Source organism: Cheilinus undulatus, linkage group 12, assembly GCF_018320785.1.
Source record: "Cheilinus undulatus linkage group 12, ASM1832078v1, whole genome shotgun sequence".
NCBI lineage: Eukaryota > Metazoa > Chordata > Actinopteri > Labriformes > Labridae > Cheilinus > Cheilinus undulatus.
Window position 1 is genome coordinate 17,689,576 of NC_054876.1, and position 25,885 is coordinate 17,715,460.

Here is a 25,885-nt window from a genome sequence, read left to right on the forward strand (position 1 = left end):
AGGTTTGTCTGAGGGGAACAAGAATACAGAGGAGTGGACATAACCAACTGCACAGACTATTTAGCAGGCAAAAGGACATGCAGCCGTTTGGGGATGGCAGATAAAGATAATACTCTGACTACATGCACCTTTCTTCAAACCTTTAGGGAAACCAGCTAATGTGCATCCTAACGCGTATGCTGCTTTGCTCTACTGCCAATGTAACACTACAGAATAGCTTTCAAAGTTTTATGGGGAAAGAAACTACAAAAAGTGGGAAAGCCCAGAAAGCTTAAGGTATCTTTGATCCTAGCTTCACTTGTGATACACATCCATAACATGTCAGTGTCCCCACCCCACACACATTGAAGCCAAATAGAGTCTAACAGAATAGGAAAGCAGCTATGTCTTTTACTTAATACTTGTCTTTCTCTGCCAAGAAGCCACGTAAATCCTTATCAATTATGGCAAACTGGCTGGCATCTGGCTCGCCATTCACAAAACCTCCCACGCCCACTAAGTGAGAAAAGACAAGATCCTACAGTGCCTCATATCTGTCGTCCCGTTTCTTTGGAGACGGTAAATAAATTGACAGAGCCGCAGCTTTAAGGCCCTGGAACCCTAATCCACTCCTGAATCCTAAATATGCACGCTGAATAGAGCGCATACTTTACATGTGCAGGGTGGCGGCATGCTTCTTGCCATATTGTGCAAAAACACATTTTTGCTTCAATTAAGGGTTTGAATGGGTCTAAACATGATCTGCTGTGTTGTATAACTGTCTCTAACCACACCTTGATATTAAAAGTGCTGGAAGAACATTTGATGCCATAAATAGTTACTGCAAAACAAAGATGACACCTTATAAAGGATACACCTAAAAGACAGGCAGCCCGAGCCAAACCCATGTTTTTCAGGGATCAGTAAAAATAGACTGAAAACAAACTGAGTTCAACAGCACCCGTATGTCAGCAGCATTGTTGAAGGAATTTAGATTTTCTGTCACCACATACTGGTGGTTAGAAACTTAAAGTATGCAGTATCCTATGGTCGCCTGACTGTTTTCAAGGCATATAGCAACAAGGAAAGGTGGTAACATCATTGGGTTTATCAGACAGAGGATGCTGTGTTTACTGTTCTTAGAAACATGAAGCACCAAAAGTCACTGCAAATGGGAACATATATACTGAAGTGAGTAATTAAAAACTAAATAGCCTTTCTAAGTCAAATCTGTAGGCTGCATAACAGCTTTTTTCCCACATAAGATGAATGTTGCAACCTAATTGTAGTGTACTTTTTAATATAAACCATAGTGTAAAACAGATGCGCCAACTAACCTTAAGTAGTTGCGCCTGATCCTAATAAGGGGCCAAAATAGCCCAGAACTATTCATATACGTAACTGTAAATAATTCTAAACTATGGACTATTTTATTTGGTCTATCTATTTTATATGACAAACCATGGTTAAGTTTAAGGGGGTGTATACTTTGGCTATACACTCTGTAAGTTAATACCAATAGTCTGCTGTACTTCTTGTTTGCATTTCAAGGCACTTAACTTCACTTTAAGGCTATTCTCTCACTACTGTACATAAGAGGGACATCATTGTATATTAGCATTGAGTATGATAAAGTCCAGAAACTATTCTTCCATTTTAAAAGATGGCAGTATTCTGCAGAATAACATGGGATGGCCCCCGGGGAAAAAATCAGAGCAAGTGTAAGTGTAACAGGGCACAAAGATTGTCAAATGAGGCTGCCCTGCTAACACACTACATTTGTTGAAGGTCACATATTCCCACTTGTCCATATTGTTTCATAATGGCTGTGATAAGGAATTCACTTTCTAACGGTTTTAGGGTGCTCTTCACTTACAGTCCCCCTCCGGGGATTACTGGAGGATTAACTTGTCTTATCTTCACCTCACAAGGGAGCTGAATGAAGGCCACAGCTGTACTCCAACAGGTGCCCACCTGCAACTCTGTAACTCTGTCCAAGAAACACCTGGGAGAACCCCTCTTTTCAGTACATGAGGGTAAACCATGCGTGGCAGCGTTCTTTCACGTTTATAATACTCTTTAATGACACCTTCCTTACCTGCATGAGTTTCCCCTCCGCGTAGCCGGCGCTTCCTCCCACGAACACCCCCTCCAGAGTGATGGGCTTCCCTGCCGGCTCTTGATTCAGCAGTGCCACCTTGATGACGGCTCGCAGGGCCGGCCGCTCGGACTCCAGGCCCGGCTGGCCCAGCACCACCTGCAGGGCCGCCATGAGCAGCCACGGCCAGAGCCCGGCCAGGCGCCGCTGAGGGACGGTCATGGCCTCGGCTGTAGCGGCGGTGCCCGGCCGCACATGGTGGACTTCAAAGCAGGCAAGCACCGCGGAGAGACAAAACGAAGAAATACGTATAAATGCGTCCCACTTCTTCCCTCAGCCTCGACGACTACTACAAATCAGATACAATCCAAAGTTTTAAAGTTGGAGGTTTGCCATCATAACTCATGCGTGAATGTCCTAAAACTTCCATTCAGCAGCAGAGTTAATATTCAAACCGGACACGTTATAGAAATGCACACCCTCAGTGCCCACATGGAGCAAAGCGCTTCGTTACACTAAACTCTATCTTCCGGGACAAAATAAGCGTGAATGAACTTTTATCCAGTGTCATTAATGTGGGTGGTGAAACATCGTACGCACAAATGCACCGTGGAGACACGTTGTGTTGTGTTAGAGCCTGAAGTGTGCATTGGTTGCAGAAAGCCTGGTCTTCATAGGATAACACAACAAATGTTCTCATTTGAGTCGGGTTTGGAGTTTAACTGTTGTATCCTCTCAAAGACGGGCAGGTCCTGGAAACACAATATCAATCCTCATCCTTATATCCAACAAGTTATTACAGTGCACACCACTCACTGTACATTATAAATCACATTGTGCGACCAAGCACGGGTTGATAAACACCTTCAGAGGAAAATATATCCAGTGTGAGCCAAATTTCCTAGATTAATCCACAAAAAACGCTGCAAAGCGAAGACTTGAACTTCAAAGGCTGGGATACAGGTTGCCGCCGGAAAGTTATAAGGCATGCTGGAAGATAATGTAGTGCCAACGAGTTGGGTAATAGTTTTACAACCACGGAGTTGCGAAAAATATCCTTCCAAGAGTTGTTAAATTCAGTTTTATCTAATTATTAACTAAACGAACGGACGGTTGTCCTCCACTTACAACTTAGTATTTTAACTGGGTCCGGCTGTAATAGCTTATTTTCTACAGTCGGTCTTCATACAACGCCGCTGACTGTTAAAGACACACGCTATCACACATGCACATACACTGAGCTCTGTGCCTCCGGAGCACTGTGAGAAATCAGACACGATCCTCCTGAAGACACCGAGGGGAAAATAAATCCTTTCTCAAAATTATCACCGCTTAAAGAGCAGAAAATCTACAAAAAGTATGGGAGAAAAGTGGTCCAGGCTTCTCGTGGTCTCCATGTAAAGTTGATAAAGTTGAGAGACGCCGTGTACAGTTGCGACAACGTCCCAAAAATCTACCTCCCGGACTGTCTCTCGCTCCCCTGGGATCTCATTGACAGTCTCTACCTGCTCACTGCCCTGCTGCCTTCACGTGCTGTGGGACATAGTAGAAGCAAGTGCATACTATCGATGCACACGAACGAATCGATTTTAAAGAGAGGAAAGGATTCGTATTACATGACTTCATCTGACAAGAAACCAGTCAAACGAATGTCACCACAAATGTTTAAGCTCTAATCTTTGTTACTGTTAACATCATAACGCACTGACCACTATGCAACTTTAGTTCCGACAGTTTTCCTCGATTATTGCATGCAATAAGATGACGTATTGCAATCTGCCTTCGTTCACAATAAACATGAGATTATGCTTTAGTTGTTTCACCCCCAAAACACTACCATATGAGAATTTTATTAGTTTCAGAAACATAAAGTAGAAATTTACGAGTAACAAGTGAAGTAAACACCGGACGCTGAGGGCGGAGCAGCCACAGTGTAGCGGTACCCATCAAGAACAAGATGGTGCCGCCCTCTAGTGGAGAAAAAAAACAAACCGAATCAGAGCAGTGAAGACAACTAAAATGCACTGTGCTGAAATATATAAACAAATATTAAAAAAAATAAATATAAAATATCTATAAAATCAGAGTGGAAAGTACAAAACCTTTGCACTCAAGTAAAAGTACAGTTACTTTGTTTAAAATTTACTAAAGTAAAAGTACTGGTTTAGAAAAAAGTAAAAGTAAAATGTTTACTTTAAGCACTAAGTGGCTACTGAGGATTTGCACAATAAGATATAATCTTTCCATATTGGCAACAGGAGACTAGATCTCCAACCAGATTGGTCAGGTAAAGTCACACCTCTATAATAAAGTAAAATGCACAGCAAAATTGGCAGCGCTAATTCAACTCATATAGAGTTAAATTTATCAATTTTAAAGTGTCTTTATAGGGCCACTCTACATGACTACCACTGATGGAAGAATATGCATATCTGTTTAGAAGCCCCTAAAGCCACAGGCTGGAATCCCAACTCAGTGGATAACTTCACTTACAGTGCAAATGTGTCTCACATCAAAAACAACACTCCAATGGTTTCTGTGTTCAACAACTGTCTTGGGATGTGATGTGCAATCATTCTCTCCCTATGTGCTACTTTGAAGTCAACAGAGTCGGAAAAAAAGTACAAGAGTACTGTGCTCAAGTGAAAGTAGAGTTACTCTGGATAAAAATACTTAAGTATAAGTAAAAGTACTGATTTCAAAATACACTCAAAAGTACAAGTACCCCCAAAAAAACTAGCCAATTACATTTACATAATTTGAGTCAATGTAATTAGTTACTTTCCACCCATTAGTAACTTTCCCGCCCTGTTTATAATACAAATAAACCATAAACTCTTAAACTGAGTCAAAGAACATTTATTTATAATCAATAACAGTTTTATACAGTGTTACTAAACCAGACAATTACAAGTCTTAAAAGTCACTGCAGCATTTAAGTGATGCAGTGCAAAACATCAAAGTTGGAAAGTGAAACTACCGATTGGCCTCAATCACAAAGTAATCTCTGACTAATTGATAAAATATTCAAACATTTTACTTAAATTGCTTTAATGTTCTATCCCCTCACAATATTAGTACATTGGAAGTTGCTTAAAGTCAAAAGAAAGCTCATTAAAAAGGGGAGTGATCAAGTTCATGCGGACCTGTTGCTGCAATCCTGCATAAATTGCACATTTACTTAAAGGACTTTAAAGAATCACACATCTGTAAAGCCTTTATGTAATATTTTGTTCAAAAATAAAGGGTCAGAATATTGCTTTAAAGGTTTTAAATTCAATGACAAATCTTATCGCATCAAAAAATATGGCTGATAATCAAAAACAAACATTTCCAAAAGCCACTAAAAGCAAGCAAATTCACTAACAAAGCTGCACAAAATCTAAAAAGCCAAACTTCCTTTTTTGAAAAAATATTTGAACTTGTAAGAATGTAAGTTTTTACAAACCAAGTATCATTGAAGTGTAAAGTGAGACCTTGAGATCAAATTATTTGCCGAATGAAGCCTCTCTTGCCACATGCCAATCGAATAAACAAGCACAGACCTAAAATGAGAAATACAATCAACTGTCAGTACCATGACCTGAAAAACAGCCTGTCCTTTGAAAAACATTTGTTCTTAAGGTGCTCCCTTGATATTTGCTGTAAGACTTACCTATTAAACTGTACTTCCTGAACAGCTAATGCTTTAATCTTCACTGGTACCATTTGCAGTGTCACTGTCCTCAACAACTATAACATTATAGTTGTCCTCTGAATAATCACTGGTAACCTTGCCAGGGCACAGAAGAAACCATGCAGTAAGCATATGATATATGGCTATCCTGTTAAGCTATTATACACTCTCTTATCCACCTTGTATTCCTGGGAGCTCTACTGTGCATATTATTAGGGATGAAACTCCCAGTGATACAGAGTAGAACAAACACATTTGTCCCAGTGGTTAACCATAGTAGCTAACCACCAACAGTGGTTGTTTTAAAAGGAATTGAATCTCAAATTAGAAAATATCGATTATTTTTTTAGATCATATGTTTAACCAGATTGTGTCATACGTTGTGAGTTATATTTCCTGAAATGCCTTTGCAGAGTTCTGGTACCATTGGGGTTGTAATAATGACCAGACTGAACTACAGTTGTGTCTTCAACAGCAGCATCCATTCAAATATTTAAGATGAGCTTGAACTTATCTTGTTTTTTTCCCCTACCTCCTTTAACAAAACACTATTGTCTTCATTACAATGTAAATGGCTAACCAAACAGGAGGACATTTCTTCATATTGTCCTCTCATCCCTCCATAGCTGAAAGAAGATGAATAATTACATCATCCCATCTGAGATACAGTAGATAACGTTCACATAATTCAATCTCTGAATCACTCTAGTTATCAGGATTTGTGTCTTATCACATAGTAACAACACCGCCCAAGGTCACACCCAGAATTCACACAAGGTACTGTAAGGACTAGGGACAAGGTGGATGGATATACAGTTGAAACCAGAAGTTTACATACACTATATAAAAAGGCACAGAAACTTTTTTTTTCTCACCATCTAACATTAAATCAGATCAAATTTTTCCTGTTTTTAGTCAATTAGATTACCAAAATTATTTCTATTTGCTAAATGCCAGAATAATGAGAAAAGGATTTTTTTAGACAATTTTTATTACTTTCTTCAAAGTCAGAAGTTTACATACACTAAGATTACTATGCCTTTAAACAATTTGGGAAAGCCCAGATGATAATGTCATGTCTTTGGAAGCCTCTAATAGGTTTATTGACAACATTTGAGTTAATTAGAGGCACACCTGTGGATGTATTTTAAGGCACACCTGAAACACACTGCTTCTTTGTGTAACATCATGGGAAAATCAAAAGAAATCAGCCAAGATATCAGGAAGAGAACTGTGGACTTGCACAAGTCTGGTTCATCCTTGGGTGCAATTTCCAGATGCCTGAAGGTGCCACGTTCATCTGATCAAACAATTATACGCAAATATAAACACCATGGGAATGTCCAGCCACCATACCGCTCAGGAACGAGGTTAGGTTCTGTGTCCCAGAGATGAACGTGCTTTGGTCCGAAAAGTGCATCTCAACCCAAGAACAAAAGCAAAAGACCTTGTGAAGATGCTGGCTGAAGCTGGTAAGAGTGTGTCATTGTCAACAGTCAAACGAGTCCTGTACCGATATAGGCTGAAAGGCCACTCTCCCAGGAAGAAGCCATTACTCCAAAAGAAACATAAAAAAGCCAGATTACAGTTTGCAAATGCACACAGAGACAAAGACCTTAATTTTTGGAGACATGTTCTGTGGTCTGACGAAACTAAAATTGAACTTTTTGGCCATAATGACCATCGTTACATTTGGAGAAAAAAGGGGGAAGCTTGCAAGCCTGAGAACACCATCCCAACTGTGAAACATGGGGGTGGCAGCATCATGTTGAGGGGTTGTTTAGCTGCAGGAGGGACTGGTGCACTTCACAAAATAGATGGCATCATGAGGAAAGAACATTATGTGGAAATACTGAAGCAACATCTCAAGACATCAGCCAGGAAGTTAAAGCTTAGGCGCAAATAGGTTTTCCAAATGGACAATGAACCTAAGCATACTGCCAAACTGGTTACAAAGTGGCTTAAGGATAACAAAGTCAATGTTTTGGAGTGGCCATCACAAAGCCCTGATCTCAATCCCATTGAAAATTTATGGGCAGAGCTGAAAAGGCATGTGCGAGCAAGGCAGCCTACAAACTTGGCTCAGTTACACCAGTTCTGCCAGGAGGAATGGGTCAAAATTCCTGCAAACTATTGTGAGAAGCTTGTGGAAGCATATCCAAAACGTTTGACCCAAGTCATACAGTTTAGAGGCAATGCTACCAAATACTTATGAAATGTATGTAAACTTCTGACTCTCAAGAAAATAATAAAAAATTGTCTAAAAAATTATCTCTCTCTTATTATTATGGCATTTAGCAAATAGAAATAATTTTGGTAATCCTAATTGGCCAAAAACAGGAAAAGTTTAATCTGATTTAATGTAAGACAGTGAGAAAAAAAAGTTTATGTGCCTTTTTATATAGTGTATGTAAACTTCTGGTTTCAACTGTAAATACCATATAAACACAAAGAGGCGCATTATGGAAATTATTTCTATTTCAAGCCTTATGGGGACACAACAGTAGGCCTTTGCAGATGAAGTTTTGTGTATTTGGCACAGGGGCGAAAAGTAGCAAACTATATTTAATCATGTTGCTTTTCTGTGCTTATGCTTTATTTGAATATGATTTCTTCAGAGTTCATTGTGCTAAACCATGACGAAACAGTACTGAACCAAACCAGACCACTTTGTGGAAATGGACCCATACATGATTGTAGAATGACACAGTTTGTCCAACCTTTAGATGGAGGCTTTTTCAATTCCTGCCTGCTGTCGTTTCTCTGCGAGTTTGTTTTTTACTTTTTTTGTCTGAGTATTTCACTACTTTCAGAACACAAATGTATCTGAAAAATTTAAAATGTTTTTTTTATTTTTTCTCTCCAACACCTGGCATAGTCGCACACAGCTCAAAGCATTTGGTATAATCATATTAACATGCATAATTACATATTGTTGGCTGCATGATTGTGTTTACTGCTGACTGCTAAACAAATTGCCCTGTCTCAGATATTATAAAGACAACCTTAAACCCCTCCTTTTAGACCTCATCACCTTTACAAAACTGAGCCTTACCTCAGATATGGCATCTTCAGGCAGCTGCACTGGTATTGAAATCCCAAATTCCTCTTGTGGTTCCATTTTGGCTGGATTAGCCATGCTTGAGACTGCCTTTATGATTTGCCCATCAGAAATAGGCTCTTTTGAGAAGCTGATGGGAATGGCACTAGGTGGTGGCATAGACACAGGGCTTGGCTTCTCTGGGGTCTTGACTTTAATCAGTAATCTATCAGGAGTAGTTTGCATCACCTCATCTGCTATCTGGAAAATTCTGTCCAAATTAACTTCATTCTTATTCATCTCGTGGTTCTGCATGTTCTGCAGATTCAGGTTGTTATCCCCAGCACAGAACATATTGGCAGGGCAGCTCCCCTAAGAACAGTGAAAAGAAAACACATGTTAGATATAGTGTTTATGAAAAGAATAGTCATCATCCTGAAACAGTCACCCACCTGGTAGTATTTGTAAGGAGAGAACGGCCCTGCATGAAGCCCACTCGAGGCCATCTGGGATGCCCCAAGATTCATAGAGTAGTAATGGCAAGCTTTAAACAGGAGAAAGGGAAATATTTCAGGTTTTTATTCTGAAAAAATGACTAAGCTGAAACAAAAAAAAAAACATATGAATGATCAGTATTATTAGCTAAGGATGGGCAGTTTATTAAGTTTTAAGACATACCAATACATTTTCAAATAAAATAAATTAAATTCTTCTGCAAAAAAAGGTGTTAAGCCCAATGCTCAGTAAAAAAAATGTTTAAATTGAGAAAAACAAACAATATAGTAAGGTATTGCCGGGTTTTACTGTTTGTTTGTTTGTTTTTAATACTAGGCGTATTAACCACAAGTTAATATATTTGAAATGCTATATCATAAAGAAAACTAAAATGATACTGATCCCTTTTTAATACCACAACAATTAAAATATTTTAAAATCTCAGCCAGGGGCGAGCATTGCAAATTAGCTCAAGCTAAAAATGCTGTAGTGTGTGGCAATGGTTTCTTGCTTCATACTTGTCCCTTTACAAATAAACATTAAATAAATAAACAGAAGTCCTAATTACCCATTTTTGGGTATCTTGTTGTATTGAATAATGGTAAATTGCCATTAGACTCCTGCTTCCTGTCTAAATTAAACAAATATGTTGGAAACATTTGGAAAAAGTGTGTGAAAGTGGTGATGAGCCCTCAACTGCTCTCTCTCTAATGCAGACTTCTGCTTAATCTATGACTAAAGATCCTTTAATTTCTATACACTTGATAGTAAAAATCACTTCTAAAAATGTATATTGATACTTTACCTTAGAATGCATGATATTGATTTGATTGTAAAACATCTTTATTGTTACTGAAAACTCACTGAGCTGGAGCACACATGTAGACTGTCTATGTAACAGATTACAACAGTTACATTTCCTACATTGGCTGAGAGTTCATGGTGTTGACCAGACGTGTATTTGTGTTTTTTAATCAGGCTGTCTTATCAGGTACGGTATCACAGCATGGTTTGGTAACTTGACTGTGCAGTTAAATCCAATGAGCACTGATTCACACTACATGAGGAAAAATAGGAGGTAAAAATCACACATCCCTACAGACTATTTTAGAGCAGGCTGCTCTCACGCAGGCCACTAACACTGTAAATGATGAACCTCATGTTTTACACCCAGAGTATGAACTGCTGCCCTCAGGTTAGAGGTGCAGGGTTCCTCACTGTAGACTGAAAATGTTTAAAAAATCATTTGCACAGGACTTTGATTCCTGTTGTATTTCTGTCAAAGTGTTTTTCATGTGTAATCTGTATGTTTTTGATTGTTGTCTATGGCTGCGGCACGGGCGAAGAGCCCAAGACAAATTTCTCACTTTGTGAGACAAAAAAGTTTATCTTTTGTTAACTTATTTCAGTATGTAAAAAATTGACACAACCCCAGTATACGTAAATGGTGACAGTGTTTTTGTAAACATTGCATGGGAGTTTGCCAGCAAATTTTGAAAATTAAAAGCTTAACATTTCCCAGTATATTTCCCAGTATTGAATGTCTAAGTTTCATTGCTGTGGTATCATCTGACAGAATAAAGAATCATATGAAAGTTTATAATTCTGGTGTTGGGAAACCATTAGTTAATTCTTTTAAGAAAAAATAATGAGATACATAATGTGTTTTGCCATTTGTTGAACATATATTGAGATAAGGATGGGCAATATGGAAAAAAAAACATTTCTGTCCATGTGTCTGTTTCATTCTGTTGTATCATGTTTGTCATCCCTGAAAAGTCTAACCAGGGACAAAGACTGCAAATTAGCTATGGCTAGAAGTCTTTTTTACACTGCAAAAGTTGGACTGTAATTAAATGCAACATTGCCTATGTATCGTCCCTGACAAACTTAGAATTTTATAAATAAATATAACACTCACACTCGTCTGCTACATACTGGATGAGAAGAGAGCAGCAGACTGTAAACAAATACTCGTAAATCAATGATTACACTGTTTAAAAAACATTTGAATAATGATAGATTTTTGTACCTTGCTGTTTTCACTGCCTAGCTGTGTTGAAAAAAAACCCATCTGTTATTAGAAAGTTTCCCTCCATTATCATGAGGCATTTTAATATCTTAATAAATAAAAATAGAAGAGCAGAAAAATATCAGCTGTAACCATTAAAACAGCAGAATAATATCTGCCTCTGCTGACTGCAGTGTGCATCATTTCCTTCTTCTACCCTCAACAGACCATTTAGGATGCTACCTTTCAAGATCATCAAAAACAATTTACAAACTTAGTGCAGATTAAGCAAATAATCCTGACCGTTAAGATTAATTTTTGGTTCATACCATCCAGTCTTTAGCATATTATTACTATTTTTTTTTTTTTTATCTAATCTTTATTTAAGCATATGCAGACTCGTTGAGATCAAGATTATAAATGTGACCTGGTCAGCAGCACAAGTCAGAACAAATTAAGTTTACTTTGCATCCTTGCGGGCACAATTGACCTATGTTTTATCCCCACTTTTGTTAAATTTCAGTACAATGTTAAAAGAAGTGTGGTTTCTTACTTGTCCAACAGGTAAAGTGGTGCAATGCTCACCTGAGAAGTATCTGGGCTGATATGGTACATTTCTGTGGTTTGCATGGGCCAGTAACCCTTGTGGAGAATGCATTGCACTGGAGCCTGTGGCTTCTCCAGCATAGTGGTGACTGAAAGATGCTGGTATCCCTTTGTCTGGAGCAAAAACAGATGGAGAAAGAGCTGCACCCTGACCCCTCATCAGGTATCTTGGTGGGACTGGGGTTCTATTGTGAGCTATCCCAGGCTGGACTTGCTTTGGATAGTAAGGATGAGTTAACTTCTGATGGGTGGGAGTATGCAGCAAAGACGTCTCTGCTCCAAAAGAGAACATCATATTAGCACCCTGTTAGAAAACCATTGTAGTGAAATTGAACCTACTGGCTTGGGGAATAAAATACTGTTTTAAGCTCTGCTGATGATAAACCTGGGATATTCATTTAAGTTAGGTTTGGATAAAAATAACAGTAATTGAAAGAGTAAAGAAATGCTTGATTTTTGTAATGTAATTAAACATTCAACAACTGTAACACCATTCTACAATATAGTTTAGTATATTAACACTACAGTACTGTTTTTACAATCTACAGCAGAACAGCAGAAGACGTGCAGAAAAACTTACCTCTTTTAACATTACCACTGCTCACTCTTGCATATTTACTTGGGGGCCGACAGCTGACGTTTTCACCAGCCTCGATCTTGGCCTTGTTCTCGGCAGTGAGTCTCCTCAGTCCCACAATAAGTTCAGGATGATTTCGCTTGAAGATTGGGTTGTAAAAATGCTGATACTTCCCACTTTTCTCTTCTTCATCAAAGGGCTCTGTTTTCCTGAAGCCATAAAGATTGAGCTGACGGATGAAGCTTGAGAAGTTGGTGGTTTTGAAGGCATCGGGGTTTTCGATGGGGAAGGTGCTGGGAGACAGGATCTGTTTCTCAAAAAGTTCCTTATCAATGAGGATGCCCTCGCCTTGGCTGTCCCAGCGGATGGCAGGCTTTGCTGGGCTGTTCACCAAACGCCACAGTTTAGCGGGAAAGTTATTAGGGTTGATGCTGTCAGGCAGTGGACAATTACCAGCATCCATGCTTGTGTTTCTAGGATCGCACACAAAAATGTTAGAGTTAGTAAATTCAAGGATTCACCTCATCTAAGTATCAAGCCAACTGAATTTGCAAGCTAATGCTAGCTGGATAAGTATATACCAGTTGCAAAGTCCCATTCAACGATAACACTACCAAGGCAGCCTGCTATCATTTACAATGTGACGAAAAATGGAAATTAAAGTAATTCCCCCCCTAACTTCTCCTTAATGTTTTTAAATGTATAATCCTGTTGTTTATTATTATTATTCAAAATGCAAAATATTTTAACAGTTTATAGACTGCATGGCAGTTACAGACATTTAAACTCCATGCAGTACAATTTGGTCGTCATGTGGGTCTCATCTTCGCGTGGCTACGCAAAACTAACTGCAACTTTAAGCTAACAGCTAAAATAAGAAAAAGACCTAGTTGAATAATTTTACTCTCTAAAGCTTGATAACAAGTACGGAACCCATGTTAACCCAGCGCTTATTAAAAACAATTTTGCAGTCAGGTACAGAGTGAACTTAAAATAAAAGTGACCTTAAAATCCAAGCAGTCCTTGCGACCTAAACTGCTAGCTTTATCATAACTGGTGCGCAAGTGACACTAGCATGAACGGTTAACTTCGATTAGACAACTTTAGGTGATGCTAACTAATCTTCCCTCAGTCTGGTTATTATTTTCTTGAACAGATTACTTGATATTAATAAAGGTATTTTCGTGTTTTTTTGAGAATTCTATACTAAAAAGAAGCATGATGATGACTGTACCTGAATCACAACGCTGACCGCAGATCCTTCTCTGTTCCCAGAGCTGTTGGTTGTTCCCGACCGTTACAGCTGTTAAAAACGTTGCTTCTTAAAACGAGTGACCATGCCAACCATCAGGATTGAACGGTTACAGAAGTGACATAAGGGGCCAATTTTTGTGTCAGAATCTATCATTTCCTCTTGAAAAAAATGATCATTTCATGGTATATATCAATTTGTTCTTTGAAACCCACTTTGTCTGAATACATTTTTAGTAAATTTGAATAATGTAATTAATTTCATATTTATGCATCTCAGTCCCTAAAAATACCAGTAAATGAATGGAGAATTGTCTCTGTTAAAAACAGAATTTTAATATTAGGGAATTAAAATTAAAACCGGGGCGTAGCCAGGATATAGCCCCGGATATTTAACTTTAGAAAACTCCGAAACATGCACTCTTTTTAAGAAATTTTAGAATGCCAACAAACCAACATCATTTGAGCAAAAATAACAGCTCCACCTGAAAAAGTCATCCTTTAGAGCCAACACCCTGTTTATTATGTAAATGTTTTCAAAGTGCCCCTTCTTTTAAAAGCAACACATTGATGATCAATAATTTCCACTTCATTCCTAAAAGATCCTCTTTAAAAAAGCAGACTGTTTATTTTCAAAGCTATTTAACAAAGGTATTGGCGCAGATAGCTGGTAGTTAGGTTGCATCCCATAAAGGGGTTCAAATCTGGCCTGCAGCCCCTTTCCTGCACGTCTAACCTCCATTCTCTCATCCCTATTTCAGACTCTATTCGCTGTAGTGATGGGAATTATGGCTCTATTCAGTGATTCTGATCATTTGGCTTGGCTCAACAAAAAGAGCCGAATCTTTCCGCTTCCAAGCGGCTCTTCATTCTGATACCAGTTTGGCTTCATTTGACCTGCCAATTTTAGCAATGTCATAACATGACTAATATTTGAGCAGGTATTTCACCCCAACTATGCTCAATTTTTAAAACCAATTAATATATCATGCAACTAGTTTTCAAAATGTACTGTCTCCCCAAAACACCTTGCAGGTTAGATGAAATCTACTAATTGGCTGGGCTGTATGACACACATGAAATAAAGCATTAATGTCACACCATCAAACACAAATCTTTCATGCATTGTGTGCCTGTGGTAAGCAATCAAATAACAGACACACACAATCTATATAATAAAATAAATTAGTATTAGTAATAATGATATAAAACAGCTCTCAGACAGGATCCGGCTCAAATCGTTCACGAAGAAGAGTCAGCTCCTTGAACCGGCTCCTTCACGAACGATCCATCACTGATCCACTGTCCTCTGGCATAAAAAGCCCCAAAACATATTGTTTTTAAAAAGTTATATAATGAATGATTTATGTATCTGTCTTCTCCTTTGTTTCCTTCGTCTATATTTTCATTAACTTTTTTCTTACTTTTTTTACCTGCAGATTTTCTCTTTCTTTACACAGGAGTGTAAAGTATAGCTTATGGAAATATAGGATTGTATGGTTTGTTATATTTATTATACTCTACGTCAAGTAAAACTCCATATCGATTTAATATATGGACATACAGTTGAAAACACCCATTGCTTCTTGATTTTAAGGCTGAAGACACTCACAAATAGGTTACTATGAGTTAATCCGCTAGATACCCTTCAGTTTTTGTGTTTATTTACGGTTGCACGGTGGCGTAATGCATTCACTTGAAAATAAATAAAATCCTCCTTTTTTACGACATAACTATCTCATAAAAAAAGGAAATTCAAAAATAAATAAATTCCTGTTTTAAGGAGATAGTATCTCGAAAAAAACAGGAAAATCTAAAATAAATTTTAAAAAATCCTGTTTTTATGAAAAAGTTAGGTCGTAAAAACAGGATTTTGTTAAATTTTTATTTTGAAGTGAATGCAACACGCCCCCGTACGGTTGTGTTAAGTGCCTAAGTTAATAGGGGAGACGGTTGGTAAACGTGAAGAATAAATCTCAATCTCTGTACATTGTATACATCTGTATGAAAATAGTAGAGTGAACGTATGGTGTGTGCGTAACTATACAGTGTACTTAGAAAACCTTTGCTATTAACATTTAATTTCATATTATTGTACATAAAATTATTTTCATACAGGCAGAAAATGCGGACAGCTCTGTACCGGACCTTGGTTGGGTCCTCTTGGGTGGTGACGTAATTCCCCAGCGCATCGAAAATCTTCTCAACAGTAATCCGTTTTATATTTCTGTGTTATCGACGTTATTTTTCCATAAGCCTTTAATAATGGCATTGGAAACGGTCCCTAAAGACCTCCGCCATCTGCGAGCTTGTCTCTTGTGTTCGTTAGTGAAGGTAAGCCGTGGTTTAAAAGAAAGAAATGGTTAAGCTAGCTAGCTAGCTAGCTAGCTGTTTGGCTAAATTGAAGCAACCAGCGCTAACAAACTTAGAATCTGTAACAGTTAACATAATATGTAGCTGATAAGAAGTTATGGTACACACAGTGTATCATAAGCGGTTTGTACCTTTAGTTTAAATGAATTCATCTATTTGTAACCTCCATTTAACGTGGTGAAATCATTTTTCCAACCACTAACTCTGAATGTACCTGACTGTTTCAGACCATTGACCAGTTTGAATATGATGGCTGTGACAACTGTGAGTCTTACCTTCAAATGAAGGGGAACAGAGAGATGGTGTATGAATGCACAAGCTCTTCGTTTGATGGGTAAGTTCTGAGCTCACGGTGATTATTTGATTATACCATTTAAAGTTGAGCTTTATATACATTAACTGGTCTGTTTTTGCTTACCAATGCTGTTTGTTTGCCCACAGTGTGATAGCCATGATGAGTCCTGAGGACAGCTGGGTAGCTAAATGGCAGAGGATAGGTAAGGATGTATGCTTGAACAAAGAAGGCTCATTATTAAATGCATTTTACTGGTTATTCTGGTTGGTATCCTTTATGTTTTTATAAATAGAAACTTTGCTTACATTCAGAATCAAAACAGACAAATTTAGCTCCTACTGCCCTGTTCAAAAGCTCAAAAATGGAAGCAATTTTGATCTATGAGTTTTTAAACTGGGGTATATTTTGGATCCCTTCAACAGGAAACTTCAAACCAGGTGTTTATGCAGTTTCAGTGACAGGCAGACTACCTCCAGGTATGCTACTCTTTATTGATTCTATATTTACTTTGTAAATAGGAGGCTTTAACAAGGGAATGTAAATTCTCAGTAACATTCTTACTTATTGTTTAAACATTTTTCCCTTACCCAAAGGTGTGGTGAGAGAGTTGAAGAGCAGAGGAGTGATCTACAAATCCAGAGATACAGCAGTGAAGACATAGACCACATATGCTACCAACAGAGGGACTACCTTTGAGGATGTCTGTGATGTCTCTTGGAACTGCTTTCAGCTGTTTATTTCTTTTGTTGTGTTGTTATTATGAATATTGGTATGGGTGCTAAAGGTGGAGAGAATGTGTTGAAAATGTTTTTTATTTCTTTGAATGATCGACAAAATTAAAAATCAGTTTTATAACAAATGTGAGTTAGTCTCTTCTTAGTCTCTGGAAAGGAAGCTTTGCTTATTCAGTGACATTTGTCACACAATTCTGAAGTAAAAGTCTATATCAGATTCCAAATCATATCTAAAAATGAATCTCAAAGTAGATTTGTGTTTTAGAGAAGTTACATTCCTGTGTGTATTTATGCAACAGTTGGAATGAGCAAGAAGATCCAGACAAAAATAGAAGAGATGCACAAAACTATCGGCATGATAATGGTATCCGCAGATACAAACACTTCTACCTGTTTTGAAGCCGAATAATGGCTGTACATAACAGCAGTATATTTCATATATCAGCAAAATGTACAATTGTACCTTCAGGTATAGGATGTTGCCTAGGGTGCTAAACTGGATGAAGCCCTCAGTGAGCCCTGAAAATTTTAAATGAACCTCCAAATGTATAACAACTCAGACTATCTACTTCCCAGCTCCTCTCTCAGCTCTGCTTAACTCAGCCTCTCTTAACAAGAGACACTTTATAACAATAAAAAGCTATATACATATCAGTGTCTGCTAATAGGAGTTTGGAAATATTGGCATATCAGCAAAAATCAATACTGTGTATCCCTAAAAATAGCTTTTTAACATTTCAGTTTCCAAAGTGGAAATCAGGACCCCCAAAGGAGTCACAATCTTTTCAAAAAAGATTTTAAATGGTTTCTGGTGCCCTAATATTTGTAGAAAAACACTGTCCTATGGAATGTAAACAACCTGAAAAAGCACCCTCCAGGATACCCTGTTTAAGAAGTGCCCTACAAGTGGGCAAAATATGACAAAGTGTACTCTATGTTGACCTTTAATTTGGCAACATATAACAAAGTGTCCTACAAGCGGGCAAGCTTTTTTAAAAAGTGCCACCGTAAGTAGGCAACATTTAACAAAGTACACTCAAGGCTGCCATTCAAGCCTGCAAAATGTGTTAAAGCGTCCTCGTTGGGGCCCGGTCAATGGGAAAAACATGACAACAAAGTCATGACAAAAAGCTGTCGGCTGAGACTGTCTTGTCTTGTTACTCCATCTTAAGATTTAAGTCCAAGGCTTGAAAATTAGGGGCCATAAACATACAAGCCCTAAAGGTGAAAGAAATTATTTCAAATGTTAAAAAAAAAGTTCAATCTCAAATGCAAATGTTGTACAATAAACTCAAACAAAAGAGGCTGAGGATGGCAGCCAAGCAAAACAAAAGATGAGGAGATAAGGATGCCAGCCCAGCAGTGAGCTAAATAAATTAACCTAACTAAAGAGATCAAAAATAGGACAATAATAAATGACTATAATATCAGTAATGCAGATTTAATACACACACACATCATTAAAATATTCTGTCTACATTCTACACTCCTCAGTGTCCCATATTTACCGATCCATTTCACAAAAAAACACTGAATCTGACTTCACTGGACATGCAGCTTTCTGAAACAAAGACGTAACATCCATCCACTTACCTTATTTGGGTCTGTGAGACCATACAGTCCTTTTGAATCCTCCATGTACACTTGTACATCTGAGACATATCTGCATTAATTTATGTAGCCCACAAGATGGTGCTTTTTACTGAAAAGTAGAATAAACGTGCATTACCAAACACTGCCAGTAGGGGGAATTATAAACACACTAGCTGATGTGAATCCATTTGCATAATTGTGTAACTCTCTTTTAAAAAAAATGACTAAATTCCTTGGAGAGAATATTTTCCCTCAGTTCTAGTTAGTACCATTTTCTCCATTTCATTGTCCAGCAGGTTGTTATCACACCTGAGGTATGTAGGTTGTCATCCTGAGCTGCTGTGTATCAGGTGATGCTCATCTGTGCCTCTGTATTGTTGGCTTTTATCGCTTTTTAGGCCAGAGGGTCTAAGTGTTCTGTGTTTTCATATTTATCTGATAGATTGAGGTCATAAATATAGATATGTGTAAAGGAGCTCAGTGAGATCTGGTTGTTTTAATACATGAAGCTCTCCTTGCTCAGGCACCAGGTGATCCTATTTTGTTGCAAAAGGAAGTTAGTGAAACCTCTTATAAAAACAACTTAGGTTTTGGTTCACTGAAGTGAAGCAGATAATGTTTTTATGAAGGTAGAGGTTACACTGAATGAATGCACCATATCACTGAGAAAACTAAAGTAACTATAATCACTGAGAGATGTAGCACACAGTAGGGAAATCAAATGGCTTCCTTGCAGTAAAGTAGTACCATTTGCGTGAGGGGGTTTAAATTTAGGAAGCAGAAAAAAGGCAAAAGTTGCTCCAATGATCTTCAGGAAGGCCATCTCATTTTCATTAATATTCCCTACTAGGAATTAAAAGCCTCTTTCTGCATTCAGAGCAGTTTTGAGATATTTAGGTTCAAAGTTTTGGTATTTAGAATAGAAAAACTTGTCAGTGGTACCAGTCTATTTCATATATGTCACTGGCAGACATCCTAAATATAATTTAGAATAGGCAATGTCCAAAATCTATTGCATTATTATTGTTTACATGGTTTGTAAGGCCTCATAAATTCAACAGTGGATGGAGTTGGAAACAGGGAGGAGAGCAGGGAGAGACATGCGGTGAAGGGCCTCGGGCCAGATTTGAGCCCAGGCTGCCTGCGTACATGGGGTGTGCGCCTTATCCATTCTGCCACCTACGCCCCTTCAGGTTTTATTTTGATTAAATTTAGAACATAAGAACGTTTAAGATGAACTGCATAAAGACAAAAACATGCTTTCTATAGGAAGTTTAATATTTTAATATACAAACTTACAAGTACAGTGCTTAACAAATTTATTAGACCACCACCCAAAGTAAGGTTTATGCCACAGCTGCCCTAAATTAACAGCATTGGTAATTACCAAAATCATTTTTTATGTTTCTGCAATGGGTAATACACCAATATGTAGAAGCTCTTTAACCCAAATGATATTTTTAATGCTAAAATGTAATCATTATTGTTATCCATGAATTTTCAATTTTACTGATTTACAAAAAACTGAAAAATATTAAAGCACATTAATATTTCTTCATTAATATGTCAAATTATAGTTATTTACTTGCATTCCTGAACAGAAAAATAAGTTTTAGTGGTTGAATGTTATGCTTGATTCATTTCTGACTTCTCAGAGAAGCCCAGTAAGCCGGCTCAAATTTGGGTATAAAAAGGTGAATTCAGTTTGAAATTCCTCATTCCTGTTCAAACTGGTAAAATGTGGAGAGCTCACTGAAACTCAAAGAGTCCACATGAAAGCACTTCATGATGCTGGATGGTCTCTGAGACAAATAGGGAAAGACATAAAGTGTTCTCACAGTGTGGTCAAGCATGCTTTGGAGTCAACTGACCAGACTGGTACTTACAAAATGCGCCAAGGAGGAGGCAGGAACGAAAGTTAACTGAAGCAGATGTCAGACACCTCAAGATTTTAAGTACTAGAGACAGAAGGAAGACCACTGCTGATCTTCAGGCAGAGATGAATGCTTCTAGATCAGAGTCTGAGAAAGTCTTAGCAGAAGCACAAACACTAGACTGTTGATGACTGGAAGAAGGTACTCTGGACGGACGAGTCCAAGTTTGAACTCTTGGGTTAGCATCGTCGTGTTTATGTCCACAGAAAAGCTGAAGAACATTTTGATGCCAGATGCTTTGCACCCACAGTGAAACACTGTGGAGAGTCCATTATTAGTGAGCAAATGAGTGAAAATGGATGGTATCATGAACAACAGCGTCTACCACAACATCTTAGTGCATCATGGAATCCCTTCTGGACTGAATCTGATTGGTCGTGGGTTCATATACCAACAAGACAATGACCCCAAGCATACTTCAAAGCTGTGCAGGGACTATTTGACCAAGAAAAAGGAATCTGGAGTACTGGAACTGATGGACTGGCCAAGTCAAAGTCCGGATTTGAATCCTATTGAACAAATTTGGGATTCAGTAGATTCAAAGATTGATCGCACAAAAGTTTCATCTAAAGCAAGTCTGTGGGAACAGCTAGAAACTATTTGGAACTCAATAACAAAAGAGACTGTGGAAAAGTACATAAAAACAATGGCAGCAAGAATGCAAGCTGTTATCAAGGCCAAAGGAGGCCATACAAAATATGAAGTTTTTTGGTTATTATGTGTGGAAAAAGGACTATTTAGTTGTTTCAGTTTGTTATTTGCCAAATAAATAACAATAACATTTTTAGTTTTAACAAGTTTTTAAAAGATTTCTAAAATATTTGTGTTTTCTCATTTTTATGACAGGTGGTCTAATAAATTTAAGCACTGTACATCATTGCAAAATACACTCAAAATGGAAATGTAGTCCATCTCATCAGCCTGAAGAAAAATAACATTACCAATTTAAAATTTAAGAGGAAAATAAAACAAACACCCCACCCCCATCCCAGATAAAGCCCTGGTTTAACTTAAATACACTATTTTTGTGTATTTTGTCTATTTCCCCACTATTTCTGTTCTCTACAGGCCTTAACCGAGGGTAAGTGTTAGGGTTACTCCAGGAGACTCCTCTTGGCCTATGGAGCTCAGGTTTTTTCCCAAGAGGCCTGTCGGTGTACCCCATATGCAGACTTAGCCCAGGGGCCCCTCCTCCAAGCCCTAGGGCCTGGGTTTCATCCATAGGCCTATCCAAATGTACCCCACACCCAAACTTCACCCTGGAGATTGAGTTAGGGTTAAGGTTATGCTGGGGGAACACTCTGGGTATCCCAAGAATCCTGTGGATATGTACCCCATCTGCATGCTCGCTCCCTGCATTATGTTCTTTTAAGGGTTAGAGCGAGAATTAGGGTTACGCTGGGGGAGGCCTGTGGGTATGTATTACATTCAAAAACTCCACCCTGAGTGTCCTAGGGCCCCTCCTGTTAGGCCAGGGGAATGCTCTGAGCCTTGGCCAGGGCCAGGGCCAGGGCTCTCTGAGCCTGTTCATATGTACTCCACATGCACATTCCACCCTGAAGGTTCCAGGGCCCCTCCTATGAGCGCAGCTCATAGGAGGGGGACTTTTTTGTTCAAAGAAATCCCCTTGTGTTTTATTTCTAACTGGGGGAGGTCCTCACATCAGCTCTCTTAGATGCACATATCTGCATAGGCAACTTTACTACGAGGTAAAGGCAGGAGGTTTTGTTAAGGCCCAAGGCTATCCACAAGAAGGGCTTGTGCTAACGTTACAGAGCCATTGTGCATGCATTGATACTTTTAAACTGCATCTTGGGAGGGCCCATTCACTGGGCCTTTCATCAAACTGGCACAAGAAAGTACAAAGCATGAATATTATACCATTTTCATCGGACAGGAGGAGACTTTGTGCTTGTATTCTTAATGATGCGTAATTAGGATGAAAATAAACATATCATGACCTTACCATATCATGTAACTGGGTCACTTCCTGGACCACAGCTCAGGAGAAACACCACACGTTAAACTCAGCAGGATGTGTGAGCAGCACATGTAGTTTACCATGAATGTGGGCCATAACAGAGCAGGTTTCCTTTAAAGCAGGTTTACAACAGGAGTCAGTTAAGGGGGGGGGGGGGCTGCTCTGTCTGATGGAACAGCGGTTTGGTCTTAAAACAGTTACATGTGTAAACTTATCAATGGCCTTATTTACAATTAGTGGTTACACCACTGTGCTGAGTATTCATCAGTGAGCTTTTACAGGAAGTTATTATACAGAAAGTGTGATTCTTTACGTGAGTAACTGTATATAGTTTTATTTCTTGCTTTAGTTATCAATCTTGATACTTCTGACTTTATTTGAGTTTTTATTGCAGTTTTGAATAGTATTTTATAGTAGTTTATATGACATATTTAAAAAATGCCCTGCTCAGAAGACTCCTTCGTGGCTTGGATTCAATACAGAAAACACAGCTCTGAATGTGTCTTTATTCATCAGACTTATTTGACACTGTTAGAGTGCTTTAGGCTGGGGAGTGATGCGTCTCGACTCTACTGTGTGATCTAAACTCAGTGGAGACATTTCTACATGTCCTATCTGAGTGTGGTTGGAGGTTTTATGTGATTCATTCCTCTAAAACCTGAAACATCAAATCATTGTTCAAAAATCCAAATTATTTTGAGTCCAGTGAATCATAGATCATCATATCTTGACCCATTATTCTGGAGTCAACTATTATTGAATAACATGAATAACTGCTTGTCTGGGTTGGGTCTGTGTCATATTAATTACATCACATGTTGTAGTTTTTTTTTTTAACATTCAATATTCAGATTCAAAAACAATTTTTGAAAAAAAAATACTGGAAGATTAAACTTTTTATTTACCCCTGAGACTTGTTCTCTGTATTTTAATCGTCGTAGAGGTGAATTATTTTGAACACTACGAAATGAAAACGAAAGAAAAAACCTCAGATGGTGTAAAAGAAATGTCATGCACAGGGTGTTGGTGTCCAAAAATGGTAGTATACATAAATAACAATAAAAACCCTCTACATTAATATTGTCATCCAGCTTCTTTGCATTTATTTCAAACATCAAGATTCCTAATTATCAAATATTGATCATTTTTGCCAATGTCAGTTGAAGTGCAAAACCCTGATTTTTGCAATGTGCAAACACACAAAAAGAAAAATTTTTAATATACTACATGCAAATTAGATTTCATTAAAAGTGATTATCACATCCTTGAATATGTCAACAATGAGCAACAACCTTGATTTTTTTATGGACTCTTATTTTTAAGAATTTTAAGATTTTTATGAATTGTTATCCTGGGTGTTTAAGGCCACAAATGGACACCATACACAATTGTAAATTAAAATACAGTACATTAATTTTTTTTTAAAAAGCAATTATTTCCCAATCAAGATCAGACCTGATCATAAATATGAAATATTGATTTTTTTCTTTATTTAATATTTTCTGTGTGTTGTGAATAACACTAAAAACATTTATTTTTCATGTATCACATGTAAATCGGATTCTTGAAAGGGATTATCACAGCCTTGAACATGTTGATAATAAGCAATCTTCTGATTTTTATGCATTTTCTTAAAGATTTTATTAAAGTGTTAAAGTAGTGCCCCGAAAGGAAACCAGAGAAAAGCAAATTTCCTTCATGCCAGATAATCATGGGAACATGGCAGACCTTGACAGTTAGGTCATGTCCCCTGTACGTGAGTGGCCAGGGTTCAAGTCTGGCCTACGCTCCTTCCCCGCATGTCTCTCCCTCACACTCTCATCCCTTTCCTACTCTATTCAGTTCAGTTCAACAACATATATTGGCATGGGAGTACATCATCAGTTTGCATTGCTAAAGCAGTTTACAAACAGAGAAAAAGTATTGTAATTGGTATTAAAAATCTGGGTTTAACTTTGAAATTATGGTTAAAAATCTTGGCGATGTGGTGATATATACTCGTAGAATTTCACTGAATGCATTAATTGATATGTTTTCCAACATCTTCTTTGTGAACTCACCCAAACATACAGACTTTTAAATACCAACTCTTAGACTGGCTTAGACTTTTATTTTTCTAAGGAAGAGGATCTCCTGAAGGCCCAGAAAAGGATAGGCAGAGGGACTTCCAAAGAAAGTAGAGAAAGAAAATAGAGTGAGACAGATAATAGGTCCTGATAAACACTACAACTACAAATGTAGCACATTTCTGCATTTTTGCACGTTCTACCCGTGCACACGTGGGTTTTCTCCAGGTACTCCGGCTTCCTCCCACCACCAAAAACATGCTCATTAGGTTAACTGATCACTCTAAATTGACCGTAGGTGTGAATGTGAGTGTGCCTGATTGTCTGTCTCTATATGTCAGCCCTACGATTAACTGGCGACCAGTCCAGGGTGTACCCCACCTCTTGCCCAGTGACAGCTGGGATAGGCTCCAGCCCCCCCGACCCAGAACAGAATAAGGGGTAAAGAAAATGGATGGATGGATTTTTTATTTTCAGCTTTATTCATAAATAAAGTCTGGCAGTTATATTCATAAAATAACTAGATTGAACTATGTATAGACCCACATTAGCTACATAATCTGTGCAGCTTACGTAGCCATGTAAGAGAGGGGGCATCTAAGTCCCACAGTCTGCAGCCAGACCCCTCTCGTCTTTTCAAACATTTGCCCACCTCAATTTTGACATTACAAAATAATAAATGTATGGCTAACCAATATTTAGCCTTTGTTGACTGTTGTTTATATAGCCATTTTAGTGCCTATGTGCTTTTAAAAATGTACCCAAAAGTCAAAATTATTTTGTGTATTATTCTTAAATTGATCCGTTTTTAAGAAAAAATTAATTGGGAAAATTGTGATACCCGATCTTATAGTTACTCTAAATGAAATTGCATACAAAATAATGGCCATAAAACTATAATGACAAGTTCCTCTGATTATTATGCCCAGCCTTGGCCACTAATACCAGACTTGTTAAATCTTGAAATAATTAATAAGCATGGGGACACATTGTTTTAAGATGAATCAACTTTGCACTGTTGTGGACATATTTTTGCAAATGAAGCCACATAAATGACCTTTAACTAAAAAAAACATGATATTCATAATAATATATGAACCATAGGTCCAGAATGTCACTATTTAATCTGATCCAATACCTATCAGATTGTTTTTAAGTTTTGGCTAAGTCAAACAT

At 37.9% G+C, this 25,885-nt stretch overlaps 3 protein-coding genes across 5 annotated transcripts in view; 1 reads left to right on the top strand and 2 right to left on the bottom strand.

Annotated features, from left to right (window-relative positions):
• The window catches only part of LOC121519335 (E3 ubiquitin-protein ligase RNF43), a 170,717-nt gene extending 167,174 nt beyond the window's left edge, over nt 1–3,543 (bottom strand). For both annotated transcript variants that reach the window (XM_041802231.1, XM_041802229.1), the window contains exon 1: nt 2,078–3,543. In XM_041802231.1, the coding sequence (XP_041658165.1) occupies nt 2,078–2,299 (222 nt within the window). In that variant the 5' untranslated portion in view covers nt 2,300–3,543. The remainder of the gene's footprint in view (nt 1–2,077) is intronic.
• Nucleotides 3,544–5,352: 1,809 nt separating this feature from the next.
• On the bottom strand, nt 5,353–13,796 carry hsf5 (heat shock transcription factor family member 5). 2 transcript variants are annotated; one of them, XM_041801989.1, is made up of 7 exons: nt 13,717–13,796; nt 12,486–12,955; nt 11,885–12,178; nt 9,246–9,337; nt 8,809–9,165; nt 5,733–5,849; nt 5,532–5,622 (listed from the first exon to the last, which is right to left on the bottom strand). In XM_041801989.1, exons 2-6 carry the CDS (start codon nt 12,943–12,945, stop codon nt 5,766–5,768), a joined length of 1,287 nt encoding a protein of 428 aa, XP_041657923.1. In that variant the 5' UTR covers nt 12,946–12,955; nt 13,717–13,796; the 3' UTR covers nt 5,532–5,622; nt 5,733–5,765. The 2 variants fall into 2 exon arrangements, with proteins under 2 accessions (XP_041657925.1, XP_041657923.1); XM_041801991.1 differs by lacking the exon at nt 5,733–5,849 and having other exon boundaries at nt 5,353–5,622.
• A 2,075-nt stretch (nt 13,797–15,871) lies between these two features.
• Nucleotides 15,872–17,260, top strand: supt4h1 (SPT4 homolog, DSIF elongation factor subunit). Its single transcript, XM_041801809.1, has 5 exons — nt 15,872–16,067; nt 16,334–16,440; nt 16,548–16,603; nt 16,824–16,877; nt 16,995–17,260. The coding sequence occupies exons 1-5, from the start codon at nt 15,999–16,001 to the stop codon at nt 17,060–17,062; spliced, it is 354 nt and encodes a 117-aa protein (XP_041657743.1). The 5' UTR covers nt 15,872–15,998; the 3' UTR covers nt 17,063–17,260.
• Nucleotides 17,261–25,885: the final 8,625 nt, after the last annotated feature.